General features: G+C 41.2%; 1 protein-coding gene across 3 annotated transcripts in view; it reads left to right on the top strand.

Annotated features, from left to right (window-relative positions):
• Positions 1-23783, top strand: part of INPP5B (inositol polyphosphate-5-phosphatase B) — a 116520-nt gene that overhangs the window by 48748 nt on the left and 43989 nt on the right. For all 3 annotated transcript variants that reach the window (XM_075853248.1, XM_075853247.1, XM_075853246.1), the window contains 6 exons: positions 16387-16554; positions 17293-17394; positions 19498-19612; positions 21990-22106; positions 22472-22659; positions 23471-23582. In XM_075853248.1, coding sequence (XP_075709363.1) covers positions 16418-16554; positions 17293-17394; positions 19498-19612; positions 21990-22106; positions 22472-22659; positions 23471-23582 — 771 coding nt within the window. In that variant the 5' untranslated portion in view covers positions 16387-16417. The remainder of the gene's footprint in view (positions 1-16386; positions 16555-17292; positions 17395-19497; positions 19613-21989; positions 22107-22471; positions 22660-23470; positions 23583-23783) is intronic.

Raw genomic sequence — 23783 nt, 5'->3', positions numbered from 1 at the left:
CGCCTTCCAAGAGCCATAACTACTTTTATTTTTCCATCACTGGAGTAGTGTGAAGGCTTTTCATTTTTTGCGGGAGGAGTTGCAGTTTCTAATCCATTATTTAAAGGCCACGTAAGCCTTTTGAAGACTTTGTTTTAGTAAAAAAAAAATATATATTCTAGTGTTTAGAGCAACTTATGAAAACTTTTTTTGCTTTTTAAAATACAGCTTCTATGTGTCCTGGATACATAGAAGCTGTATCTTGCCGGGAACCCCGAATCCGTCAGGTCAACAGGACTGACTGCTTCGGTGACAGTGGGTCCTGCGGATCCACCATTTATCGATCACATCTAAGTTACGATCGATAATAGGTGGATCCTGCATGTCGGGTACACGCAGGACCCGCTGTCACCGAAGCCGTCCTTCCCACTGATCTAACGAATACGGGTTTCAGAGCAAGATACAGCTTCTATCTAAAAAAAAAATAAAAAAAAAAAACAATAAAAAAAAATACAAAAGAAAAATGTTTTCAAGTACCAATGATAAAGTTGCATTAAACACTATAATATGACTTCCGGCGCTGGTGATGCAGGACGTGTAAAACTGAGCTCCCGCTCCCGACCTGGCTGAAAGCCTAATATGGCTGCTAAGACAGCGCACAACGTGTCACGGACACCGGCCCTACTAACAGTGCGGTCTCCAGCACTGCCTGCATGGAGACCAGTAGCCACATACAGCTCCTGAGGAATCGGAGTAAGTCGCTGAGGAGGGAGGTAAAGTGGCGGTGATTCCCGCAACTTCTCCCCTCACAGGAGCAAGATTTGCCACGGCCACACTCGCCGCATTCAGTCCCTGCAGACAATGTATCAGCTACTACAATTGTAGATTATGTGGCCCTGGCACAGGAGATGGCAAGGCAGATAGCCACAGACCTCCAAAAAGCGTTGGAGACCGCAGTTCAAGTTTCCCTTAACCGCATGCATTCAGATCTGGCGCAACTTACTACCAGAACAGGAGATCTTGAACAACGTATAACGCTGCTAGAAGATAAGAACGAATGTTTGCAATCTAAACTTGAGACGGTTCTGACTACCACGACTCAGCTGGGAGACCAGGTGGACGACCTGTTAAACTGTTCCAGGCGGGGTAACATGAGAATTGTGGGTCTGAGAGAATCTGTTGCCCCTTCTGATTTACACCACCTATGTGAGAGACACTTGCCAGAAGCCCTGGGTCTACAACACCCATGCATGGTGGAAAGGGCGCACAGAATGGGTCCAGATCCGAGACATCGACTGCCTTCTGATACCAGTCGACCACCACATTCTAGACCAGTCATAATGAAGTTGCTTGAATATAATCGCAAGGTGGCCCTCATGAAAGCATCGAAAGAATCGATGTCTATTCCGACCCTTGGAGATTAAGGGCATGAAGGTTTTCGTTTTTGGGGATTATTCGATGGATGTCGCATGGCGTCCCCGAACCTTTACCTTTATATGGGCTCTATTCCAAGCTAAGAAATACTTTACCTTACAATACCCAGCTACCCTATGGGTGTTCCAAGCGGATTGGCAACGAACGAAGCCGTGGAAGCGCTCTTGGAAACGTGTATTGGACGTCCTCAACAAAACACGCGACTAAATCCGAGACGCAGTCCAAAAACTTCCAGACGTGACTGTTCAGATGTCGGCCAGACTTTGGTCGGCTGCCTTATTTTCATCATCCGGAAATGCTCGCATTGACAGGTCTTTAAAGAGAGCGGACTCTCCTAAACCGCAGACGACCAAGGCACTGTACCAATTCTCTGTCTCCAGATTGAAAGATCTGCAGGGGCATTTGATCCTGTGCGTAAAAGGTGTGTGTGGACATGACAATTGCAGCAGTGGACGAGAGGAAAATAAAAAATATTTTTACATTTTATTTATTTTTTTTCTACTCCTTTGATCTACCTTTTTAGTATATGGCCCGGTGTACCACTAGCTCTTTGTATTTCTGTTACACAGGTCAGGGAGGGAGGGGAAAGGAGAGTTCTGTTCTGTAAGCCAGAAAAACGTGAAGTCTATTACGCCATTAGGGAGCAGTGTTATGCATACCCTTGTCAAGGGCGTTTATTTTGTCAATGTCTGTTGATATTGATTATGTGTTCATTTTCTCTGCTTTGGTTATGTTTCGTATTCGATGTTCACACATGGCTTTTCTGTAAGGGTGAATCCAACTTCACAATCCAGTGACTGTTCTATTGTAATTTTAAACCACCGTTTGCATAGTCCAATTATATTAAGATAGTCACATGGAATGTGAAAGGTCTTAGATCCCCGCATAAACGTACCAAACTATTGAGACACTTGAAAAGATTTCGACCAGACACAGTCCTTCTACAGGAGTTTCACCTCACCAAGCCGAAATTTAAATATATGTAAAAATTGTGGGTTGGTTCGGTTTTCGGCTCAGCTGCTCGAGATGGGAAAGCGGGAGCCATGATATTGGTGCCCAAAAATTGTCTTCAACGTAATATCCCAGGAACGGGACGATGAAAGACTTTGGATTAATTTACTGTTTAAACATTGTGAAACAATTAGTCTTACGATATTTACGGACCTAATGCTGCCAATTCCCGTTTTTTTCGTAAACTGGAAACACAAATCCAACAAGATTACACTAAGCTCTTAGTAGTAGGGGAAGACCTCAATGCTGTTTTTGTCACCAGGTGAGGATAAGAGCACATTATCCCCTTCACCACAACATAGAGATATTGTCCTACCAAATTTCCTACGACACACTGCCCTTACGGATGCCTGGCGCTGCCTACATCCTGATGCTAGGGAATTCGCACACTATTCTCATGCCCATCAGTCTTGGTCTTGTATTGACTATCTGCTAGTGAGTGATTTCTACTCACGCCGCTTGATAGAGGTGACAATCTAGGATTTAATTGTCTCCGACCACTATCCGCTTATAATTAAACTCGCTGATACTGTAGCAAAGGGGATGGATTTTATATGGAGATTCCCTCCTTCTTAGCGAGGGACGACCGTTTCCCCCAGAAACTAAAGGGTTGGTGGATAGAATTAGGAGATAACGCAGCTCATCGATCTGATCCAACGTTATATTGGTTTACGGCAAAGGCTGTGATTCGGGGGAAGATTATGCAGTTCATATCCACCCTTAAACGACAGACAACCGAAGAGTACAGGAAAGCTAGTGAACATTTGCAAGGTGCGTACGCTGCGTTCTTGCAATCCCTGATGAAGGAACTGGGAGCTAAATGGAGGGAAGCCAAAATGCAGTTTGACCTTTGGCTAGAAAAAAAGGGAGAATATTTATCTATCACAATTCGAAGCTAATCTCTTTAGGCATGGCAATAAAGCGGGTAAACTGTTGGCTCGTCTAGCATGGTGCAGATATACACCGACGCACATTTTAACCCTTAAAGATAAAAAAAGGAATTCCTATGTCCGATCCCCAAAAAATCAACCCCATTCTACGTACCTTTTTATCAGCCGTTCTATGCCAACTCACTCATTTACTTACACAAAGGTAGGGAGCTCTTGAATAAGGTAAAATTACCCAGACTCAATCAGGACCAATGTGAAATGTTGAATGCAGATATCACAGCTGTAAATATTCAGTGTACGATACTGACCCTCTCTAATGGTAAAGCCCCTGGGCCGGATGGGTGTACAGGGGAATTTTTCAAGTTCTTGGAAGACAAAATTAGTCCGTGCTGTCAGATTGCTATAACGCCCTGCTTACAGATGTAGCCGTCTTTATCTTGACATTTAATGCATTAAATACACAGTGGCAAGATGCTTTATCTTGGCTTTTGTTGTGTGATCTCATGCTGCATCAAGTTATCAGAGTCCAGATAAAAATGGCTACATCCGTAGATCTGGACTATTTCCTGCTGAGGCCAAAATGGCTTATATCAAGGTATTGCCTAAAAGAGGGAAGCATCCTCTAGACCCGGGGTCATATCGGCCAATATCGCTAATAGATCTGGATTAGAAACTCCTGTCAAAGATCTTTGCAGATCGCCTGGCTTTATATTTACCTGCTTTGGTGGGATGTTCCCAGGTAGGATTTGTTAGGGCAGCAGTGGCAAACCTGCAAAAGGTACTGACCGTGCTGGAAATGGTGAAACCTCATCGCCGCGCTACTGGCGTTGGATGTGGAAAAGACATTTGATAATATACAGTGGGAATTGGTGGCGATGGTGTTGACGGGATGAATTTTCAGGGAGCCTTTAGGGCTTTTTTGAAGGGTATTTATGCCAGCCCACAGTCTATCATTCATACCCTGGGATTTTTATCAGCCCCCTGCCAGTTCTATAAAGGGACTTGTCAGAATTGCCCTTTGTCACCACTCTTTTATTTAAAGAGGCTCTGTCACCAGATTATCAAATCCCTATCTCCTATTGCATGTGATCGGCGCTGCAATGTAGATAACAGTAACGTTTTTTGTTTTCTTAAAAACGATCATTTTTGGCTAAGTTCTGAGCAATTTTATATTTATGCTAATGAGCCTTTCTAATGGACAACTGGGCGTGTATTGTGTTTTTAGCAACTGGGCGTGTTTACTTCTTTCACTGCACAATCACACTGTGCTGTGGATCATGCTGGGCTGGAACAATGAGAAGTGTAGGACACTGATTAGTCACTGATTGGTCAGCCTCATACACTCCTGTACAACACCCAGTTGGTAAAAAGTAAAAACACGCCCAGTTGTCCATTGAGAGTCATTAGCATAAATCTAAACTAGCTCATAACTTGCTCAAAAATGATCGTTTTTCAAAATAAAAAACACTGCTGTTATCTACATTACAGTGCCAATCAGATTATGTAGGAGATAGGGCACTTATAATCTGGTGACAGAGCCTCTTTAACCTGGCTTTGGAACCCATGGCTCTATTTTTTATTTTTTTTTATTTATTTATTTTATAGAAGACTCTAAATTGTTTAGTGGAACACAAGTAGGACTCACTGAAGTAAAGATGGCGTCGTTCGCTGATGATGTAATTCTTTTTGTCATTTCCCCAGATACATTTAGTACCTGTCTTTTAACTTTCTGCGTCATTTTGGGCACTGCTCAGGGTACAGAGTCAATGTAACTAAAAGCAAACTCTTGGAATTAAGACAACCATCACCGAGAACCTTGTGGGACTCCTTGGGGTACGGTGTACACTACCGTTCAAAAGTTTAGGATCACTTAGAAATTTCCTTATTTTTGAAAGAAAAGCAGTTTTTTTTTCAATGAAGATAACATTAAATTAATCAAATACACTCTATACATTGTTAATGTGCTAAATGACTATTCTAGCTGCAAACGTCTGGTTTTTAATGCAATATCTACATAGGTGTATAGAGGCCCATTTCCAGCAACCATCACTCCAGTGTTCTAATGGTACATTGTGTTTGCTAACTGTGTTAGAAGGCTAATGGATGATTAGAAAACACTTGAAAACCCTTGTGCAATTATGTTAGCACCGCTGTAAACAGTTTTGCTGTTTAGAGGAGCTATAAAACTGACCTTCCTTTGAGCTAGTTGAGAATCTGGAGCATTACATTTGTGGGTTCGATTAAACTCTCAAAATGGCTAGAAAAAGAGAGCTTTCATGTGAAACTCGACAGTCTATTCTTGTTCTTAGAAATTAAGGCTATTCCATGCGAGAAATTGCCAAGAAACTGAAGATTTCCTACAACGGTGTGTACTACTCCCTTCAGAGGACAGCACACACAGGCTCTAACCAGAGTAGAAAGAGAAGTGGGAGGCCCCGCTGCACAACTGAGCAACAAGACAAGTACATTAGAGTCTCTAGTTTGAGAAATAGATGTCTCACAGGTCCTCAACTGGCAGCTTCATTAAATAGTACCCGCAAAACGCCAGTGTCAACGTCTACAGTGAAGATGCGACTCCTGGATGCTGGCCTTCAGGGCACAGTGGCAAAGAAAAAGCCATATCTGAGACTGGCTAATAAAAGGAAAAGATTAATATGGGCAAAAGCACACAGACATTGGACAGAGAAAGATTGGAAAAAAGTGTTATGGACAGACAAATCGAAGTTTGAGGCGTTTGGATCACACAGAAGAACATTTGTGAGACGCAGAACTGAAAAGATGCTGGAAGAGTGCCTGACGCCATCTGTCAAGCATGGTGGAGGTAATGTGATGGTCTGGGGTTGCTTTGGTGCTGGTAAAGTGGGAGATTTGTACAAGGTAAAAGGGATTTTGAATAAGGAAGGCTATCACTCCATTTTGCAACGCCATGCCATACCCTGTGGACAGCGCTTGATTGGAGCCAATTTCATCCTACAACAGGACAATGACCCAAATCACACCTCCAAATTATGCAAGAACTATTTAGGGAAGAAGCAGGCAGCTGGTATTCTATCTGTATTAGAGTGGCCAGCGCAGTCACCAGATCTCAACCCCCATAGAGCTGTTGTGGGAGCAGCTTGACCGTATTTGTACGCAAGTGCCCATCAAGCCAATCCAACTTGTGGGAGGGCCTTCTGGAAGCATGGGGTGAAATTTCTCCCGATTACCTCAGCAAATTAACAGCTAGAATGTCAAAGGTCTGCAATGCTGTAATTGCTGCCAATGGAGCATTCTTTGACGAAAGCAAAATTATTATTTCAAATAAGAATCATTATTTCTAACCTTGTCAATGTCTTGACTATATTTTCTAGTCATTTTGCAACTCATTTGATAAATATAAGTGAGTTTTCATGGAAAACCCCAAACTTTTGAACGGTAGTGTATATACCCTACCTGACCATGCATCACATATTTGGGCGTCAGGATAGGGAAATCCCCTGAATACCTGTACCGACTTAATTATTTACCGCTCCTAAAGAAAATACAGGCGGAGCTCGCGAGATGGCATTACCGCTGTCCTTTTTGAGTAGATGTCACCCCTTTCCATTGTTGCTCAAACATGTTGATGTTTCTAGACTTAATTCCGCATTTACACGGTTCATATGGGCGGGCAAAAGACAGCGTATTGCGCTCCCTAAACTAATGCTCTGTAAATTTGATGGAGGTATAAACTTCCCTAATGTTCGGGGATATAATGTGATATGACTTTTCCGTCATGTAGTAGGCTGGCTTCATAGGTCGAGTCATTATTCGTATCTAGACCTGGAAAATGCATATGCCTCGCCCTGGAATTTAAAAGCCTTATTACATTGTAGAGTTGCTACACTTCCACAACGCCTCAAAACATCAATCTTTTTGAGGGATACAGTCCTAGCTTGGAAATTTGTTTGGTCTACCTCATCTAATTTCCAAACACATGCCTTTTTATGGGGGCATCCGAAATTTTATCCGGGCAAGGAGAGGGATGGTGCTTTTGCCCCTTTGGCGGCCAGTGGGGTTAAATCTGCAGGAGATCTCATGCACGAAGAGGGTAGGAGATGGATCACTGCATCCGAAATCCTGGCTAAATTGAGGTCACCCGGGGGTAATTTCCTCCGGGTGCTCCAGTTGAGATCCTTCTGTATGTCTAGACTAAGGGACTTATCTAGGGAAACCACAACACACACGCTAGGTGAGGTCATAGGCCCAACAACCCATAGTGTCCATTTCGGTCCTTTATGGAGCTCTAAGAGACAACTTCCTACCAACTAGACCCAGAATTATGTTTAAAACATGGGAAAGGTGGTCAGGATCCTGACGTAGGGGGACCATACTAGGGGGCTTGGAAAAGTTACGAGAGGTCATATTAAATGAGAAATGGAGGGAAACCTACTTTAAGTTAATGCATTTGTCTATATATGGCTTTAACAACTTACCTTCACCATCAATCCCAGATCATATAACTGCCTGCCCCAAGTATGATACCCCATTGACAAATCTATGGCATGGGATATGGGCTTATGCTCATACTAAACAGTATTGAACGATGGTTCGAATGCATGTACTTGATCACTGGAAGGCAAACCTTCCCATGTCCCCTCAGTCAATACTGTTTCACCAGGTTAGACCACCAGAAGAGATGGGATCTCTTCCTCCCCTTGTACACAATTTTACTAGTGGCCCTTCGGTGTCTTCTTTCTGAATGGTTAGAGAAAGACATACCGAGTAAAGACATGATTGTATCACAATTAAAAACACTATTGGAATTGGAACCAGGGCTGGGCGATTGCTCGCCCGCTGTGGATCGCACCCCCACCCCCTTTGCAGATTGCACCACCCCCTCCACTTGCAGATTGAACACCCCCCCCCCCCCTTGTAGATCGCACGATAGTAACTCCCACTGGGAGCTGAATCCCCGGCCATAACATCGGCAACCTCTGGCCGGGTATTCAGCTCCTAGTGGCAGCTACAGTTGCACTATCTACAATGAAGAAGGGGGGGGAGGGTGTAATCTACATGTGGGAGTACGATCTACAAAGGGGGTGGGGGTGCTGTCTGCAAGGGAGGGGGTTATATCTGCAAGGGGGTGTGGCACGATCTACATGGGCACTGTGGCACTATATTGGGGGGTGGCATTATGTGGGCACTGTGGCACTATATGTGGGCACTGTCTACAGGGACATTGCGGCACGAACGTGTTTTCAGTGGACAAATCAAAACCCTGACAAAGGAAATCCACTTATATATATTTTATTTTTTTAACGGCCGGCCATGAAAAACGTACAGACGGCCTGGAAATGGACGAGAATTTGGAGACACTGATGCAGAATGGAGATGAAAAACTGACAATTGATCAGTTTTTAATGGCAATTTTTTTCACGTTCATATGACAGTAGCCTAAGGCCTCATGCATACTTCCATCACCGTTTTCACGGCTGTTTTTCACAGATCCGTGTGTCCGTGATTGGAACCGTGTGCTTCCCGTGTGTACTCAGTGTACACTTCCTTGTTTCCGTTTCCGAGAGGGAACGAAAACCTGTTCACACTATGTACACGATATTGTGAGTGCCGCACATGCTATTCAGTGTCCGGTGGTACTCACTGTCCAGGGTGCTGAAAGAGTTACTGCCGATCAGTGCAGCCCTTTAACTCTTTCAGCACCCTGGACAGAGACTACCGCTGGACAGGGAATACCATGCACGGCGCTCACGATATAGATTAATGGTAAATTTAAAAAAAAAAACACAAAAAAAAGTTACTACTTACCCAGAACTCCCTGCTTGCGTGCTTCTTCCTCAAGTCCGGCCTCCTGAGATGACGTTTCAGACCATGGGACTGCTGCAGCCAATCACAGGCTGCAGCGTTCAAATGGACTGCCGCGTCATACAGGGAGGTTGGACTGGATGTCAGAAGAGGGACGTGTCACCAAGACAACGGCCGGGGTACGTATGAACTTATTTTTCTTAATATCGCTGCGTTCCAGCACTGATCAGCAGCCTCTTCTCTCTATCAGTGCTGACCGAGAGAAGGGGCTGCCGATTAGTGCAGTATCTGTCTGTATGTGTACCTCTGCCCGCCCGGCCGTTGCTAGGCAATGGCTCCGGCACACGGATGCCTTCCGTGTGCCTTCAATTTTTTTGACGGCCCCATTGACTTGCATGGGCCTCACAGTCACGGAATCTAGGACCAAAGTAGGTCATGCTCTACTTTTGTCGGAACGGAGCAACGGGAACGTCAAAAAAACTGAAGTGTGCATGACCCCATTGAAATGAATGGGTCAGGGTGCTAGCCGTCTCAAAAATGGTTAGCACCCTGAAGAAAAAGACTGAAGTGGGCATGAATTCTAAATGACTGATTCCAGGAATTCTGTTCACATGTACCGTGATCGGGCTGGGAAATCCCGTTGACACACGGACCGTTTTTCACAGACCGATCACAGTCATGTGAATCCAGCCTTAATGTCATTTATTTAAAACCCCATCGTGGGGCCGTGACTGCACAGAGTCCTGCTCAGACTTCAGACACTAATGTAATCTCTCCCCATAGTGCCCGCTGTGATTGGCCCTACACCGGCTGAGGTGGTGATAGGCAGAGAGAGATGTTAGTGCACGCAGGGCATCATTGATTATAGATTCTGTTAACCTATTCCCTGCCCGAGAACACAGAAGTTGTAATCTGTTAGGTATACATTTTCCCTATTGTATTTACGATAGAAAATTTGGAATTTTTTCAATAAAAATTACATATAATACACACACAGTGGATATAAAAAGTCTACACCCCTGTTAAAATGGCAGGTTTTTGTTGTGTCAAAAAATCAGTACAAGATGTATCCACCTATAGGGTATGTTCACACGGTAGCGTTACGGCTGAAATAACGGGGCTGTTTTCAGGAGAAAACAGCTCCGTAATTTCAGCCGTCATGGCATGTTGAGGCGCTTTTTCGCTGCGTCAATTACGGACGTAAATGGAGCTGTTTTTCCATGAAGTCAATGGAAAACGTCTGAAGAAGTGACAGGCACTTCTTTGACGCGGGCGTCTATTTACGCCCCGCTTTTTGACAGCGGGGCGTAAAAAAAATGACCGTCGGAACAGAACATTGTAAGACCCATTCAAATGAATGGGCAGATGTTTGCCGACGCTATCGAGCCGCATTTTCGGACGTAAATCGAGGCGGAAAACGCCCGAATTATGTTCATAAATAAGCCGTGTGAACATACCCTTAATGTGACCAGTAATCTACAATTCCATTGAAAAATAAACAAACTATTTAGAGGGGAAAAATAACAAAACTACAATAATGTGGTTACATAACTGTGAACACACTCTTTTCATTGGGAATGTGATTGTGTTCAGAATTAGCCAATCACATTTAAACTGATGTTAAATGGGGAGTACACAGCTGCCATTATTTAAAGTGATTGAGTAACCCCATATAAAGTTCAGCTGTTCTATTAGGATTTTCCGGACCTTTTCTTTGTTGCATGTGACCGCAAAAGCCATGGTCCGTAAAGAGCTTACAACACATCAAAGGGATCTGATTGCTGAAAGGCGTCAGTCAGGAGAAGGGTACCAAAAATTTTTATGTACCATTAGATAGACCATGGAACACAGTGAAGACTGTCACCAAGAAGTGGATTACATTTGGCACAACAGTGACATTACCAAGAACTGGACGTCCCTCAAAACTTAATGAAAAGACAAGAAGAAAATTGGTCCGGATGGCTGCCAAGAAGCCTACAGCAACATTAAAGGGGCTGCAGGACTTTCTGGCAGGTACTGGTTGTGTCATGCATCTGACAAAAATCTCCTGTATTCTTCATATGTCTGGGCTGTGGGGTAGGGTGGCCATTCTAACAAAGAAAAACATCCAAGCCCGTATATGTTTTTTGCCAAGACCTACATCAAGTCTGCCAAAAGCATGTGGGAAAATGTGCTACGGTCTGATGGGACGAAAGTTGAACTTTTTGGCCATAATACCAAAAGGTATGTTTGTCGCAAAGCCAACACTGCAGATCTCCAAAAGAACAGCATACCCACAGTAAAGCATGGTGGAAGTAGCATTATGCTTTGTGGCTGTTTTTCTGCAGCTGAAACTGGGAATTATGAACAGTTCCAAATATCAGGCAATATTGGCACAAACCTACACGTCTCCTTCTGAAAAGATGGAGGAATTTCACCTTTCAGCGCGCCAACGACCCAAAGCATACCTCCATATCAACATAAGAATGGCTTCACCAGAAAAAGATCAAAGTTTTGGAATGGCCCGGCCAGAGCCCAGACCTGAATCCCATTGAAAATCTGCGGGGTGAGCTGAAGAGGGCTGTACACAGGAGATGCCCTCGCAATCTGACAGCTTTGGAGCGCTTTTGCAAGGAAGAGTGGGCAACAATTGCCAAGTCAAGATGTGCCATGCTGATAGACTTCTACCCAAAAAGACTGAATGCTGTCATAAAGTCAAAGGGTAATTCAACAAAGTATTAGTTTAACCCCTACCCGCATGAGTCTAACTATATGTCGTCGCGGGAGGTTACTTCCCGCACGAGGCTGTATAGTTACTGAGTCGTTCCCGGTGCACACTGTCACCGACATTGTGCACCGGAAACCAGGAGGTCAGCTGTCTCCGACAGCTGACACTCCACTATTGCAGGCCAGCGGTCCTTTGCCGCTGATTTCTGCAATTTAAATGCGGCGATTGCAACATTTTAGAGGTTTCTATCACATCGGCAGATCCCAGTCTGAAATCGTGGGGTTTGCCGATAGTTAGCATGCCAAACCATGGCCTCCGTGTCTGCCTCCGGCTGGTTCTGATAGGCTTCCTATCACACTGACAGGAAGTCACTGTGTCGTTCCCGATGCACACTGTCGGTGACAGTGTGCATCGGGAGGTCAGCTGTCGCCGACAGCTGACACTGCTGTGTTACCGATTAGCGGCTCATCGCCGCTGATTAAAGCAATCAACACCTTAAATGCGGCAATAGATTGCGATTGCCGCATTTAGGGGGTTTGTAGCACATCAGCAGCCCCCATGCAATCGTGGGGGTTGCCATGGCGACCAGACAACGGCAACTAGAGGCCAGATAACGGCCTCCGGGTCTGCCATGTTCGAAAGCCTATGGGGACCAGTCTCGCTGTCAGAGTGACTGTGACGTCACATTGACACTTGGAATACATTACACTACTAGGTAGTGTAATGTATTCTAGCAGCGATCAGTGTGCAAGGTCAAAAAAGAAAGTGAAAAAAGTTAATAAAAATGTTTTAGATTTTCCTATAATAAGTCTTTTTTTATTATAGGAAAAAAATAAAACCGTTCAAAAAAGAAGAAAAGTACACATATTTCGTAACGACCCAAAATATAATGTTCTTTTTACAACACGGTGAACACCGCAAAAAAATTTAAATCTATGCCAGCATCGCTATTTTTTGTTCACCACGCCTCCCAAGATATAGAATAAAAAGTGATCAAAAAGTTGCATGTACCACAAAATAGTACCAATAAAAACAAACACCCGTCCCGCAAAAAACAAGTCATTACACCGCTTTTTTGACTAAAAAATAAAGTTACGGCTCTCAGAATATGGCAACTCAAAAAATAAATAATTTTTTATAAAAATTTTGATTTTATTGTGCAAACGCTGCAAAACATAAAAAAAAACTATATACATATGGTATTGCCGTAATCGTACCAACTAGCAGAATAACTTAAAACTTAATTTATTGCGCACGGTAAACGCCGTACGAAATAAAGAATTTAAAACGCCAAGATCGCAGTTTTTTGGGTGACCTTAGTTCTAAAAAAAATGTGATAAGTGATCAAGAAGTTGTAGGTACCATAAATGGTACCAATAAAAGCTACAGCTCATCCCGCTAAAAATAAGCCCTCACACCGCTCAATCGACCAAAAAATAAAGTTATGCCTCTCACATTATGTGATATTTTTTTTTTAACAAATAGTCGTCTTTTTGTAAAAGTAGTAAAATATAAAAAAAACCTATATAAATTTAGTATCCCCGTAATCTTATTGAGACACAGAATAAAATTAAGTTGACGTTTTTACCGCACCGTGAAAGACGTAAAAACAAAACCCCAAAAACAATGGAAGAATCAGGGTTTTTTTTTCAGTTTCCCAGTACATTATATGGTACTTTAAATGATGTCAATAGAAACTACAACTCTTCCCACAAGAAATAAGCCACCACACCGCTCTATTGACGGAAAAATAAAAAAGTTATGACTCTTGGAAGGTGGGGAGTAAAAAATGAAAATGAAAAAGCAAAAAAAGGATCAGTCCTGAAAGGGTTAAATAATTTCTAATAAAAAAACAGTTATGACCACATATGGGGTATTGCCGTACTCGGTAGAAATTGCTTTTCAAATGTTGGTGTGGTTTTTCCTCTTTTATCCCTTCTGAAAATGTAAAAATCAACATTTTAGTGGACAAAAATGTTGATATTCATTTTCACGGCCTAATTCCACTAAATTCTACAAAAAAAAAACTGTGAGGTCAAAATTACTGTACCCCTAGAAAAATTCCTTGATGGGTGTAGTTTCCAAAATAGCGTCACTTTTGGGGGGTTTCCACTGTTTTGGTCCCTCCAGCGTGTTGCAGACGCGACATGGCACCAAAAACCATTCCAGAAAAATCTGCGCTCAAATCCAAATGGCGCTCCTTCCTTTCTGAGCACTGTTTTGGGTCCAAACATCAGTTTATGATCACATATGGGGTATTGCCGTAATCGGCAGAAATTGCTTTACAAATGTTAGGGTGCTTTTTCTCTTTTCTCCTTTTATTCCTTGAAAAATGAAAAAAAAAAACTGTTTTAGCAGAAAAAATGTAGATTTTCATCTTCCACTAAATTCTGCAAAAAAAACTATGGGGTCAAAATGCTAACTATACTCCTAGAAAAACGCCTTGATAAGTGTAGTTTGCAAAATGGGGTCACTTTTTGGTGGTTTCGGTTGTTTAGGCACCACAAGACCTCCTTCAAACCTGACATGGTGCCTAAAATATATTCCTAAAAAAGGAGGCCCCAAAATCCTCCAGGTGCTCCTTTTCTTCTGAGGCTTGTACTTCAGTTCATTACCATACTAGGGCCACATGTGGGATATTTCTAAAAACTGCAGAATCTGGGCAATAAATATTGAGTTGCATTTCTCTTGTAAAACCTTCTGTTACAGAAAAAAAATTATTACAAATGAATTTCAGCAAAAAAATAAAATAATTTATTTGTAAATTTCACCTCTACTTCGCTATAATTCCTGTGAAACATCTAAAGGGTTAAATGCTGTTTTGAATACTTTGAGGGGTGCAGTTTTTAAAAAGGGGTAATTTATGGGGACTTTCCAATATATAAGACCCTCAAAGCCACTTCACAACTGAACTGGTCCCTGAAAAAATAGCCTTTTGACATTTTCTTGAAAATGTGAGAAATTGCCGCTAAAGTTCTAAGCCTTGTAACGTCCTAGAAAAATAAAAGGACGTTCTAAAAACAATGCAAACATAAAGTAGACATGTGAAATGTTAATTAGTAACTATTTTGAGTGGTATTACTATCTTTTTTACAAGTAGATACATTTAAATTTAGAAAAATGAAAATTTTTGAAAATTTTCGCTAAAATTTAAAGTTTTTCACAAATAAACATTGAATTTATCGACCACATTTTTTCACTAACATAAAGTACAATATGTCACGAGAAAACCGTCTCAGAATCGCTTGGATAGGTTAGAGCATTCTCAAGTTATTACCACATAAAGTGACACATCCGATTCAAAAAAAATCATCTGTGTCCACAAGGCCAAAACCGGCGGCGTCCTAAAGGGGTTAAGGGTGTTCATATTTATGCAACCACATTATTTTTGTTCTTTTATTTTTCCACCATAAAAGATTTCAGTTTGTTTTTCAATACAATTGTACAGGTTATAGGTGGCATTTTAACAGGTGTGTGTAGACTATTTATGTCCACTGTGTGTATAGAATTTTATTTTTTTACTAAAATAGTCTTTAAAGGTTTTCATAGCCTTTAAAGTGCTATATAATGTACTGGGAAACTGAATAAAAATTCTATGTGGGGTGAAATTGGAAAAACTTATTTTTTTATGGGGTTGCATTTTGATGTCTTTAACTGGCCAAAGGCAGAGCTCAACACCCGCAGATGGAAGGCAGACCTGGGGGTCTTCATTAGGCCCCTATACTGCAATGGCACCTCGTGATCACGTTGCAGGGGGCAGCAAAGGGATGTCGGTGGTAGCCGCCCCCTCTTTTTAACAGCTTGGATGCCGTGGTCACTATTGCCCACGGCATCTAAGTGGTTTAACGGCCAGGATCAGTGATCCCTGTTCCTGGCCGTTAGTAGGAGGTGTCAGCTGTAATAGACAGCTGACACCTGCAGCATATGGCGTGACCTCCGCGCGTGAGCCCGCTCCATACTTCAACCCCTGCACCATGATGTACGGGAACGTCCTGGTGCGTCAATAGGTTAATTACACAATTACAATAACTTGTGATTTTGAAAAATATGTTTATACTTCTACCGTGTTACTGTATCTTTTAAAGGGAATGTATTTCATTGAATTTGTAAGCACATTATTTCTGTCCTACATTACATTTAAATGATGAAACAATCTTTTTTTATGTTATAGATATTTTTATTTTTTAATATATATTTTTTTTATTCTTTTTTATTTTTTTGAGGCGGTCATATTGGAGACACTTCCTCACTGCATTGTCTGTATAGACAACGCAGCTGTATGTTTTATGGCAGCTGCAGTGAATAGAAGTTAAGTGACAGAAAAGTGTGTAAGTCTATGGACAATCTCCAGAAAATGATGGAGTAGACCTGGGAGAGTTGGTGTGACTCATATGGTGTGTGTGTGTGTGTGTGTGTGTGTGTGTGTGTGTATAGTGTTTTTATCCTGTCGTCTATGGGTATCTAGCAATAAAATACAGCTGTCATCAGTCATTAAGTCCTCCACCCTCTAGTGACACATCTCCCTGACTAAATTTTAGTAATTACATTGACATTGGCTGTAATGTTTTTTTTTTGTATTTTCAGACTCCATAAAACCAAATCTGACATTACTGACATGGTCCGAGCAGCAGATGTGATCTCTACTAACAAAGGGGAAATGCTACCGTTTCCCAAATTTGGTCTGCGGGATAATTTAATTAAGTCTGAACTATTGAAGAAAGAACAGACCTATACATCTATTCAAGACTTTAGGTACTGTGAAATGTAAAGGCATCCTGTAAAATCCTATAAATAACCTTGAAAGCAAGTATTAATAATTCATAGGAAAAACTGTAGCTGTATAGTGTTTTTAATTACAAATATTTAGATTTTGGTATCGGGTGTTAATATGAGTTTCCTTTCCCTTAAGGCTTCATGCACACGACCGTGCTCGTAATTACGACTCGCAATTACGAGCACGGCCGGCCGCGGGCAGCCGGACGCTTTTGCGAGCCGTGCTGTCATTATAAAGTATAGCAGCACGGCCCGTAAAATAGAAAAATAGAACATGTTCTATTTTTTTAACGGCACGGGCACCTTCCCGTGAGAAAACGGGAAGGTACCCGTGTGTAACAGAAGTCTATGAGCCCGTTATTGCGGGTCGTAATTACGACCCGCAATAACAGGTGTTTTTACGGTCGTGTGCATGAGGCCTTAGACAATGTAAAACTATCAACTTTTATCTGCATGACGTTTGTGAAGCTCTAAATATATTATGTGTATTCTTATTCACTCTGGAATGTGATTATTACCAAAATACTGAATGCCCTAGAGCTGTGCTGTATGTATGTGCACACAGAAACGCGCGCACACCTATAGAAACAGTCCACAAGAACTTGGGCACTGAATTTGAATTAAAAATTACAGCTATTTCTTGATCGTTATACCCACATGTTAACAATTTTTAGTGTTTATGACATTTATCAGCATTTTAAACTTGTTTATTCTTAGGTTTTTTGTTGGAACATACAATGTCAATGGACAATCTCCAAAAGAGAACTTACAACCATGGCTCAGTGTTAATCCTGAGCCACCTGATGTGTATTGTATTGGGTACGTAATAAAATTCTGTGTATAGTCAGAAGATATTCCGATATTTTGATAAATTTTGTATAAAATATATCTAATTATACTAGCTTATGAACTTTGCTAGTGTTTGACTGAATTTTGACACGCATAAAGACTTTTTTTTAGTCAAAAAAATCATTTTTTATTTTTATATATATATATATATATATATATATATATAATTAAAGTTATTATTTTTTTGTGTTTTAATACCGTTTATACTTTTTCAGATACAGCTTCTATGTGAAGTTGTATCCTGAGTTGAAACCTGAATCCGTCATATCAGCGGGACTGACTGCTAACGATGACATCGGGTCCCTTCGGATCCACCGGTTATCGATCACATCTAAGTTACGATCGATAACAGGTGGACCCTGTGTGTCAGAGACACGCAGTACCCGCTGTCACCGACGCAGTCAGTCCCGCAGGTTTACATAGCCTTTAAATGGAGATATTTTATTTTTTTGTAACTACAGGAGCTGATATTTTTTTTCTTTTAAGCTCTTGAGAAACACTTGCATGAAGTCTGTAAATATTCTAACCAGCAGTGCTCTTTTTCTGGGAAATCTGGGTGACCACTAGTGTGGTCATCTACCTTTTCATGACTACTAAATGGCTAATGGCTAGTTCTGTATTGCTCCATAACTGAAGATTTTAAATTAATCTAGCTTTACTGTGTTTGTTACGCTTACCTATAAGATTTTTTTTAGCCCCTTGCTGCTGCAGTCATGTTTTGTTTTTCCATTTTCGTCTTTTACTCCTCGTGTGTGTACGGAAAGAAAGTAAAAAATATTGGTGGGCTGGAATAGAAAAAAAACTGTGATTCCTCCATTGTATTTTTAGGTTTAGTTTTTACCGTGTTTACCATGCGGTCAAAACAACATATTAACTTTTTTTATGTAGGTCAATCCGATTTATTGCTATACCAAATTTATATATTTTGTTATATGATTTACTACTTTTACTAACAACAACAACAACAATTTGTTAAAAAAAAGGGTCATGGGTATCAAAATATGACGACCCAAAACGATTTTCTTTTTTCATCTATGGAGCAGTTTGAGGGCTTGTTTTTTGCGGGGTGAGCTGTAGTTTTTATTCGTACAATTTTAGTACATACGATTCTTTTGATCACTTACTATTCCATTTACCAAATAACCGCAATCCTGGCGTTTTGTTTTTTTTGTTTGCTTGTTGTTACAGCGGTCATCCTGCGGGATAAATAATGTTATATTGTAATGGTATGGACTTCTTTTTAGATGCTGAATAAACATCACGTCCAGGCTGGTAGTGATGTATATTCATTATCAGGACACTACAGTAATGTTTGTGTATGTGGCTGCACATAGCGATATAACTATATCGCGAGTGCAGTGTAAATGAATGGAGAGAAGCGCATGACGCTTATTGGTCAGCGTCATACACTCCTCTGTACATCACCCACTTGGTCTAACATAAAAACACGCCCACTTGGGCATTAAGAAACTCATTAGCATAAAGCTTAAAATCGCTCATAAAGTGGTTTAAAATTGTTTTTCTAAATAAAAAGCATTACTGTCACCTACATTATAGAGCCGATCTCCTTATATAGGAGAAAGGGCACTTATAATGTGGTGACAGAGCCTCTTTAACATGCGATTGTTAGATTGCTGGTACAATACCCTGCAATACTTATGTATTGCAAAGTATTGGGATTTTTACCGGCTCCTCATTTGGAGCCTCCGTCACAGATCGAGCCAAATTCACTGTAAACCATAGCGCTGAATTTTGCGCTATTGCTTCCAGTAAAACCCAGATGGAGTTCTGTTAGTCGCCAGTGGTGTCTGTGATGCAACAAAACCGGTGTGTCCGGAGTTTTCTTTGCTCTACTGTTTTGACAGAGCAGAGCAACTGCAATGCCGAATGCAGATGTGAACATAGCCTGACATGGAAAATAAAAAGAAACTACGTAAAAACTTGATTTACACAATAGGTGATTTTCTTATGATACATTCCCTTTAATTGCCTGTGTAAATTCTACACCCTGTAATTTTTTTTAATTTTATTTTTTTATGATCAAGTCAAAGCTTCGTTTCGCTTCCCTTCCAGATTTCAGGAGCTCGATTTAAGCAAGGAAGCGTTTTTCTTCAATGATACACCCAAGGAAGACGAATGGTTTAAAGCAGTCTCTGAGGGGCTACACCCAGGAGCCAAATATGCAAAGGTACAAGAAACAAAGTCAAAGAGTGTTAGAGTGTGTGTGTGTGTGTGTGTGTGTGTGTGTGTGTGTGTGTGTGTATATGTGTGTATATATGTATGTGTGTGTGTGTGTATGTATGTATGTATGTATGTATGTATATATATATAATATATATATATATATGCATGCATTGGGAAACACCTCTTAGTCCTCATGCACACAGGCCGTGCCAGTAACCCCGGGCCCGCGATTGGGAGCACAAAGTATGAGAGCACGGCCCGTAAAAATTGACAAGTAGGACATGCTCCAGAATTCCTGGCACGGTTCTACGGCACGGACACCTATCCGTAGCAGTACGGAAAGGTGTCCGCGGCCAATAGAACCGGGCGGGTCCGTAATTGCGGACTGTGTTGCGGTCCGCAATTATAGTTTTTTGTTTTTTTTTACGGTCATGTGCATGGGGCCTAAGTCATTGAATTCCGTTGTTTCATTCAGTCCCGTAGCCACAGGTGTATAAAATTAAGCACCTAGCCATACAGTCTGCCTACAAAGATTTGTGAAAGAATTGATCAAGCTAAAGAGCTCACTGAGCTTGAACATGGTACTGAAATAGGATTCCACAGTTGTAACAAGTCAGTTTGTGAAACTTTTTTTCCCTCATAGATATTCCACTATCAACAGTAAGAGGTATTATTGCAAAGTGGAAGTGTTTAGGAACTATAGCAACTCAGCCACGAAGTGGTAGACCGCATAAAGTTACAGATCAGGGTTGCCGAGTGCTGAGGCGCATAATGCATAAAAGTCACCAACAGAGCGTTGACTTAATACCTGTAGAGTTCCAAACCTCTTCTGGCATTAACATCCGCACAAAAGCTGTGTGGGTTTCCATAGCCGAGCAGCTGCATGCAAGCCTTACATCATCGATCGCAATGCTAAGTGTTGGATAGAGTAGTGTAAAGCCTGCCGCCATTGGCAAGGGCATTGTTGGGTAAGTTTGGTGTGAAAGAACTTTTACTGAGAGCCCTGACCACAACCCCATCGGACACATTTGGAATGAACTAGAGCAGAGATTACGAGCCGGGCCCTCTCGTTCAACATCAGTGTCTGAACTCACAAATCCACTACTCGATGAATGGTCAAAAAATCCCACAGACACACTCCAAAATCTTGTAGAAAGCATCCAGGAAAGTGGAAGCTGTTTTAGCTGCAAAGAAAAGGGTTGGAGACCACCTAAATATTAATGCCGATTGATTTAGTACGCAATGTCATGAAAGCTCCTGTACAAGTAATGTGTAGGTGTCCCAATACTTTTGTTCATATTGTGTGTGTGTGTGTTGGTATGCAACCAAGAAAGAGTGACCATTATGGGTGAAAAAACGTGATATTTAGGATTAAGCCAATTTTTGGTGTGTCACTCTTTTTCTTTGTTGCTTGTGATTACGGTCTGGGTTTTGGAGGTCAGTCTGGTGAGCTGAGAATAAATCATTAAAAGTAAATAAAAAAAACCTTTTCATTTTTTATGTAAGCAAAAAGAAAATTGGTATTGCCCGATCCGTAACGATCCAAAATATTAAAATATACTGGTAATTATCCTGCCTGGTGAATGGCGTAAAAGTTTTTAAAATAAACTGCCAGAATTTTAGGGGTTCTATATAGAATACAGATCAGCTGTATCTCAAAAAGTAAAACAAATTTTTAATAAAAACTATTTATAAAGTTGCACCAATCACATGGACTGAACCTTTCAAAGGTTTTCTTAGCCTTTAATAATGTTAGGAGGGACCATTCTGTCTTCCATTTTTGTTTGTCACTAAAAACGTTAAAATTTTATATAACGGGAAACAAGGGAAAACCGTCCCAACCCTTAAAGGGGTATTCCAGGATATTTGAAAGGATGTCTGCAGACAGGGGATGTGCTAAAATAGCAAAATAAGTAATACTCACCTGGTTGACGCTCCAGCACCGCCACTCCGGGGTCTCTGCCAGCTGTTTACTTTTACAGGAAATAATAATGTACCGTTCCTTCTACGTGAACGCAGTAGCCAATTACTGGCCTCCAAATTGATACTTTAAAGAACGGTTGTCATCGCTGAGGCTACAGCAGTCACATGGATGGAATAGGACGTCATCACTTCCTATAAAAGTATACAGACCGGAGCATCACCGCTGGAGTGGCAAGGTGAGTATTACTTATTTTGTTATTTTAGCACATACATTGTCTGCAGCCTGTCCTGGCCACCCCTATTAATTTTCAGAATGATTCCCCTTGTTTCTCAATGTGTTCCTTTAACATCTCTCTCTAATGCAAGTGAGACTCGAACCTAAAGGACTTTGCAAGAAGTGGATAATCTGGAAATGTTCCTCACCAGCAATGTCTACATACTGCTCTCTGTTTATGTAGATTAAGTTGATCCGACTGGTTGGGATAATGCTGCTGCTGTATGTTAAGAAGGATCTGGCAAGTCATGTGTCTGAGGTGGAAGCAGAGTCTGTGGGCACAGGAATCATGGGAAGGATGGTGAGTTTATAGTGAATGGAACATATTCATTTTTTGTTTTTGGGACATCCGTTTTTATATTATAGAGCCATCAGCAAATACTGAAGCTTATTGCATAATCTAGAATTGCATATGCATTTTATAGTTACATTTTGAATCTCTTGCATTACAAAATGGCATAGAAATAGTTTTTAGGCGTATGTTAATGTTTTTTTTTAATGCTTTGTTTTGGATAAGTACATTAATAGAAGGCCAGTCTTTAAAGTGTCACCATTGAAGTAAAAAAAATGACACATTAGTTAGTTTAATCACTTGCCTCAATCTAGTCCAAAAATTTTGGTGACACTGTTCCTTTAAGTGGCTCACACACTTGAACTCTTTTGCAGGGTAACAAAGGTGGTGTGGCAATACGTTTTCTATTCCATAACAGTCACATTTGTGTTGTTAACTCCCATCTGGCTGCTCATGTTGATGAGTATGAGAGACGAAACCAGGACTTCAAAGACATCTGTTCCAGGATGCAGTTTCCACAGGTGGACCCGACACTCCCCCCTCTGACTATTCACAAGCATGAGTATGTGTCCCACCTACAACTTTTACTTCTGGTGGTAGTGTTCTGTCATTACAGCTTTTTTTACATTAGTAAATCTATAAAAGTTTAAATGTTTTTTTGCGACTAACAAAGTTTATTGAATTGAACACAGTACATGCTTCCACTTTTGTTATAGATTCTCTGTGGAGGTTTGGATCCCAGAGCAGATCTGGAGTATGGCGAGGTGTAAGCATCCCTAATTTAGCTTAGATATTGCATATCTGCAAATGAGAAAGGCATTCATCTATGTGCGCCTTCTGCCTGAGGCTGCCCATAGACCTAAAAGAATAGGCCACGTTGTGATAAACTTTTTGATTTTTGTTTTTTAAATCCGAATACTTATCAAGAAAGGGACATAAACAATAAGATGTTTTCCACAATACGAACATTTTTCCCATGGAAAACCATTTGTCGTATTGTAAATAGTGTTAATTTAAAAAGCCCCACATGTATTTTTCTCAAGTAAATACTACAATTGTAGCATTTACCACTGATGACTGTTAACAAGTGTAGCTTAGGTGACTTAGAATGCTAGCTTTCCTGTCTGAACTGATGCCAGGAGACACTAGAGTGGGCAGGCGATTTGTCATCCAACAGTTGCCTTAGTCTCCCGCTGTCGATACAAAACTTCAGACAGCAGAGCTGGTGTTCTAAGTCACTGGAGCTACACTTTAATGGCCAGGACAAAAAAAAGCCTCAACTTTGTTCTTACTTTGCAAAGGTAAGGCAATGTGCTTTGCCCCTCATTATTGGAATTAGATTGCAAATGTGACACCGTACATATGTTTTACAGTGCTGTATTATGGCTTGGAGATCTAAACTACAGGTTAACGGACATCGACATGGAGAGAGTTAAGAAACTCATTGAAAGCAAGGATTACAATACGCTGTACAAGTTCGATCAGGTACTGTATGAGTTGAAAAATTAAGTTACATACATAGTTGTTTGTAAAATCCATCCCATCAGATTAACACATTACCATTACAACTTTTTTTTCAAAAAAGTAATGGCAGATAGCTAGGATATATCCTCATTTACTGATTGGTGGGGTCCAACTGCCAGGTCCCCCACCTATCCTGAGAATGAAGGGATTGCAGTGCTGTTT

Source organism: Rhinoderma darwinii, chromosome 2 (assembly GCF_050947455.1).
Source record: "Rhinoderma darwinii isolate aRhiDar2 chromosome 2, aRhiDar2.hap1, whole genome shotgun sequence".
NCBI lineage: Eukaryota > Metazoa > Chordata > Amphibia > Anura > Rhinodermatidae > Rhinoderma > Rhinoderma darwinii.
Note: the sequence above shows the minus strand (reverse complement) of the source record. Positions and strands in the feature narration are given on the sequence as shown.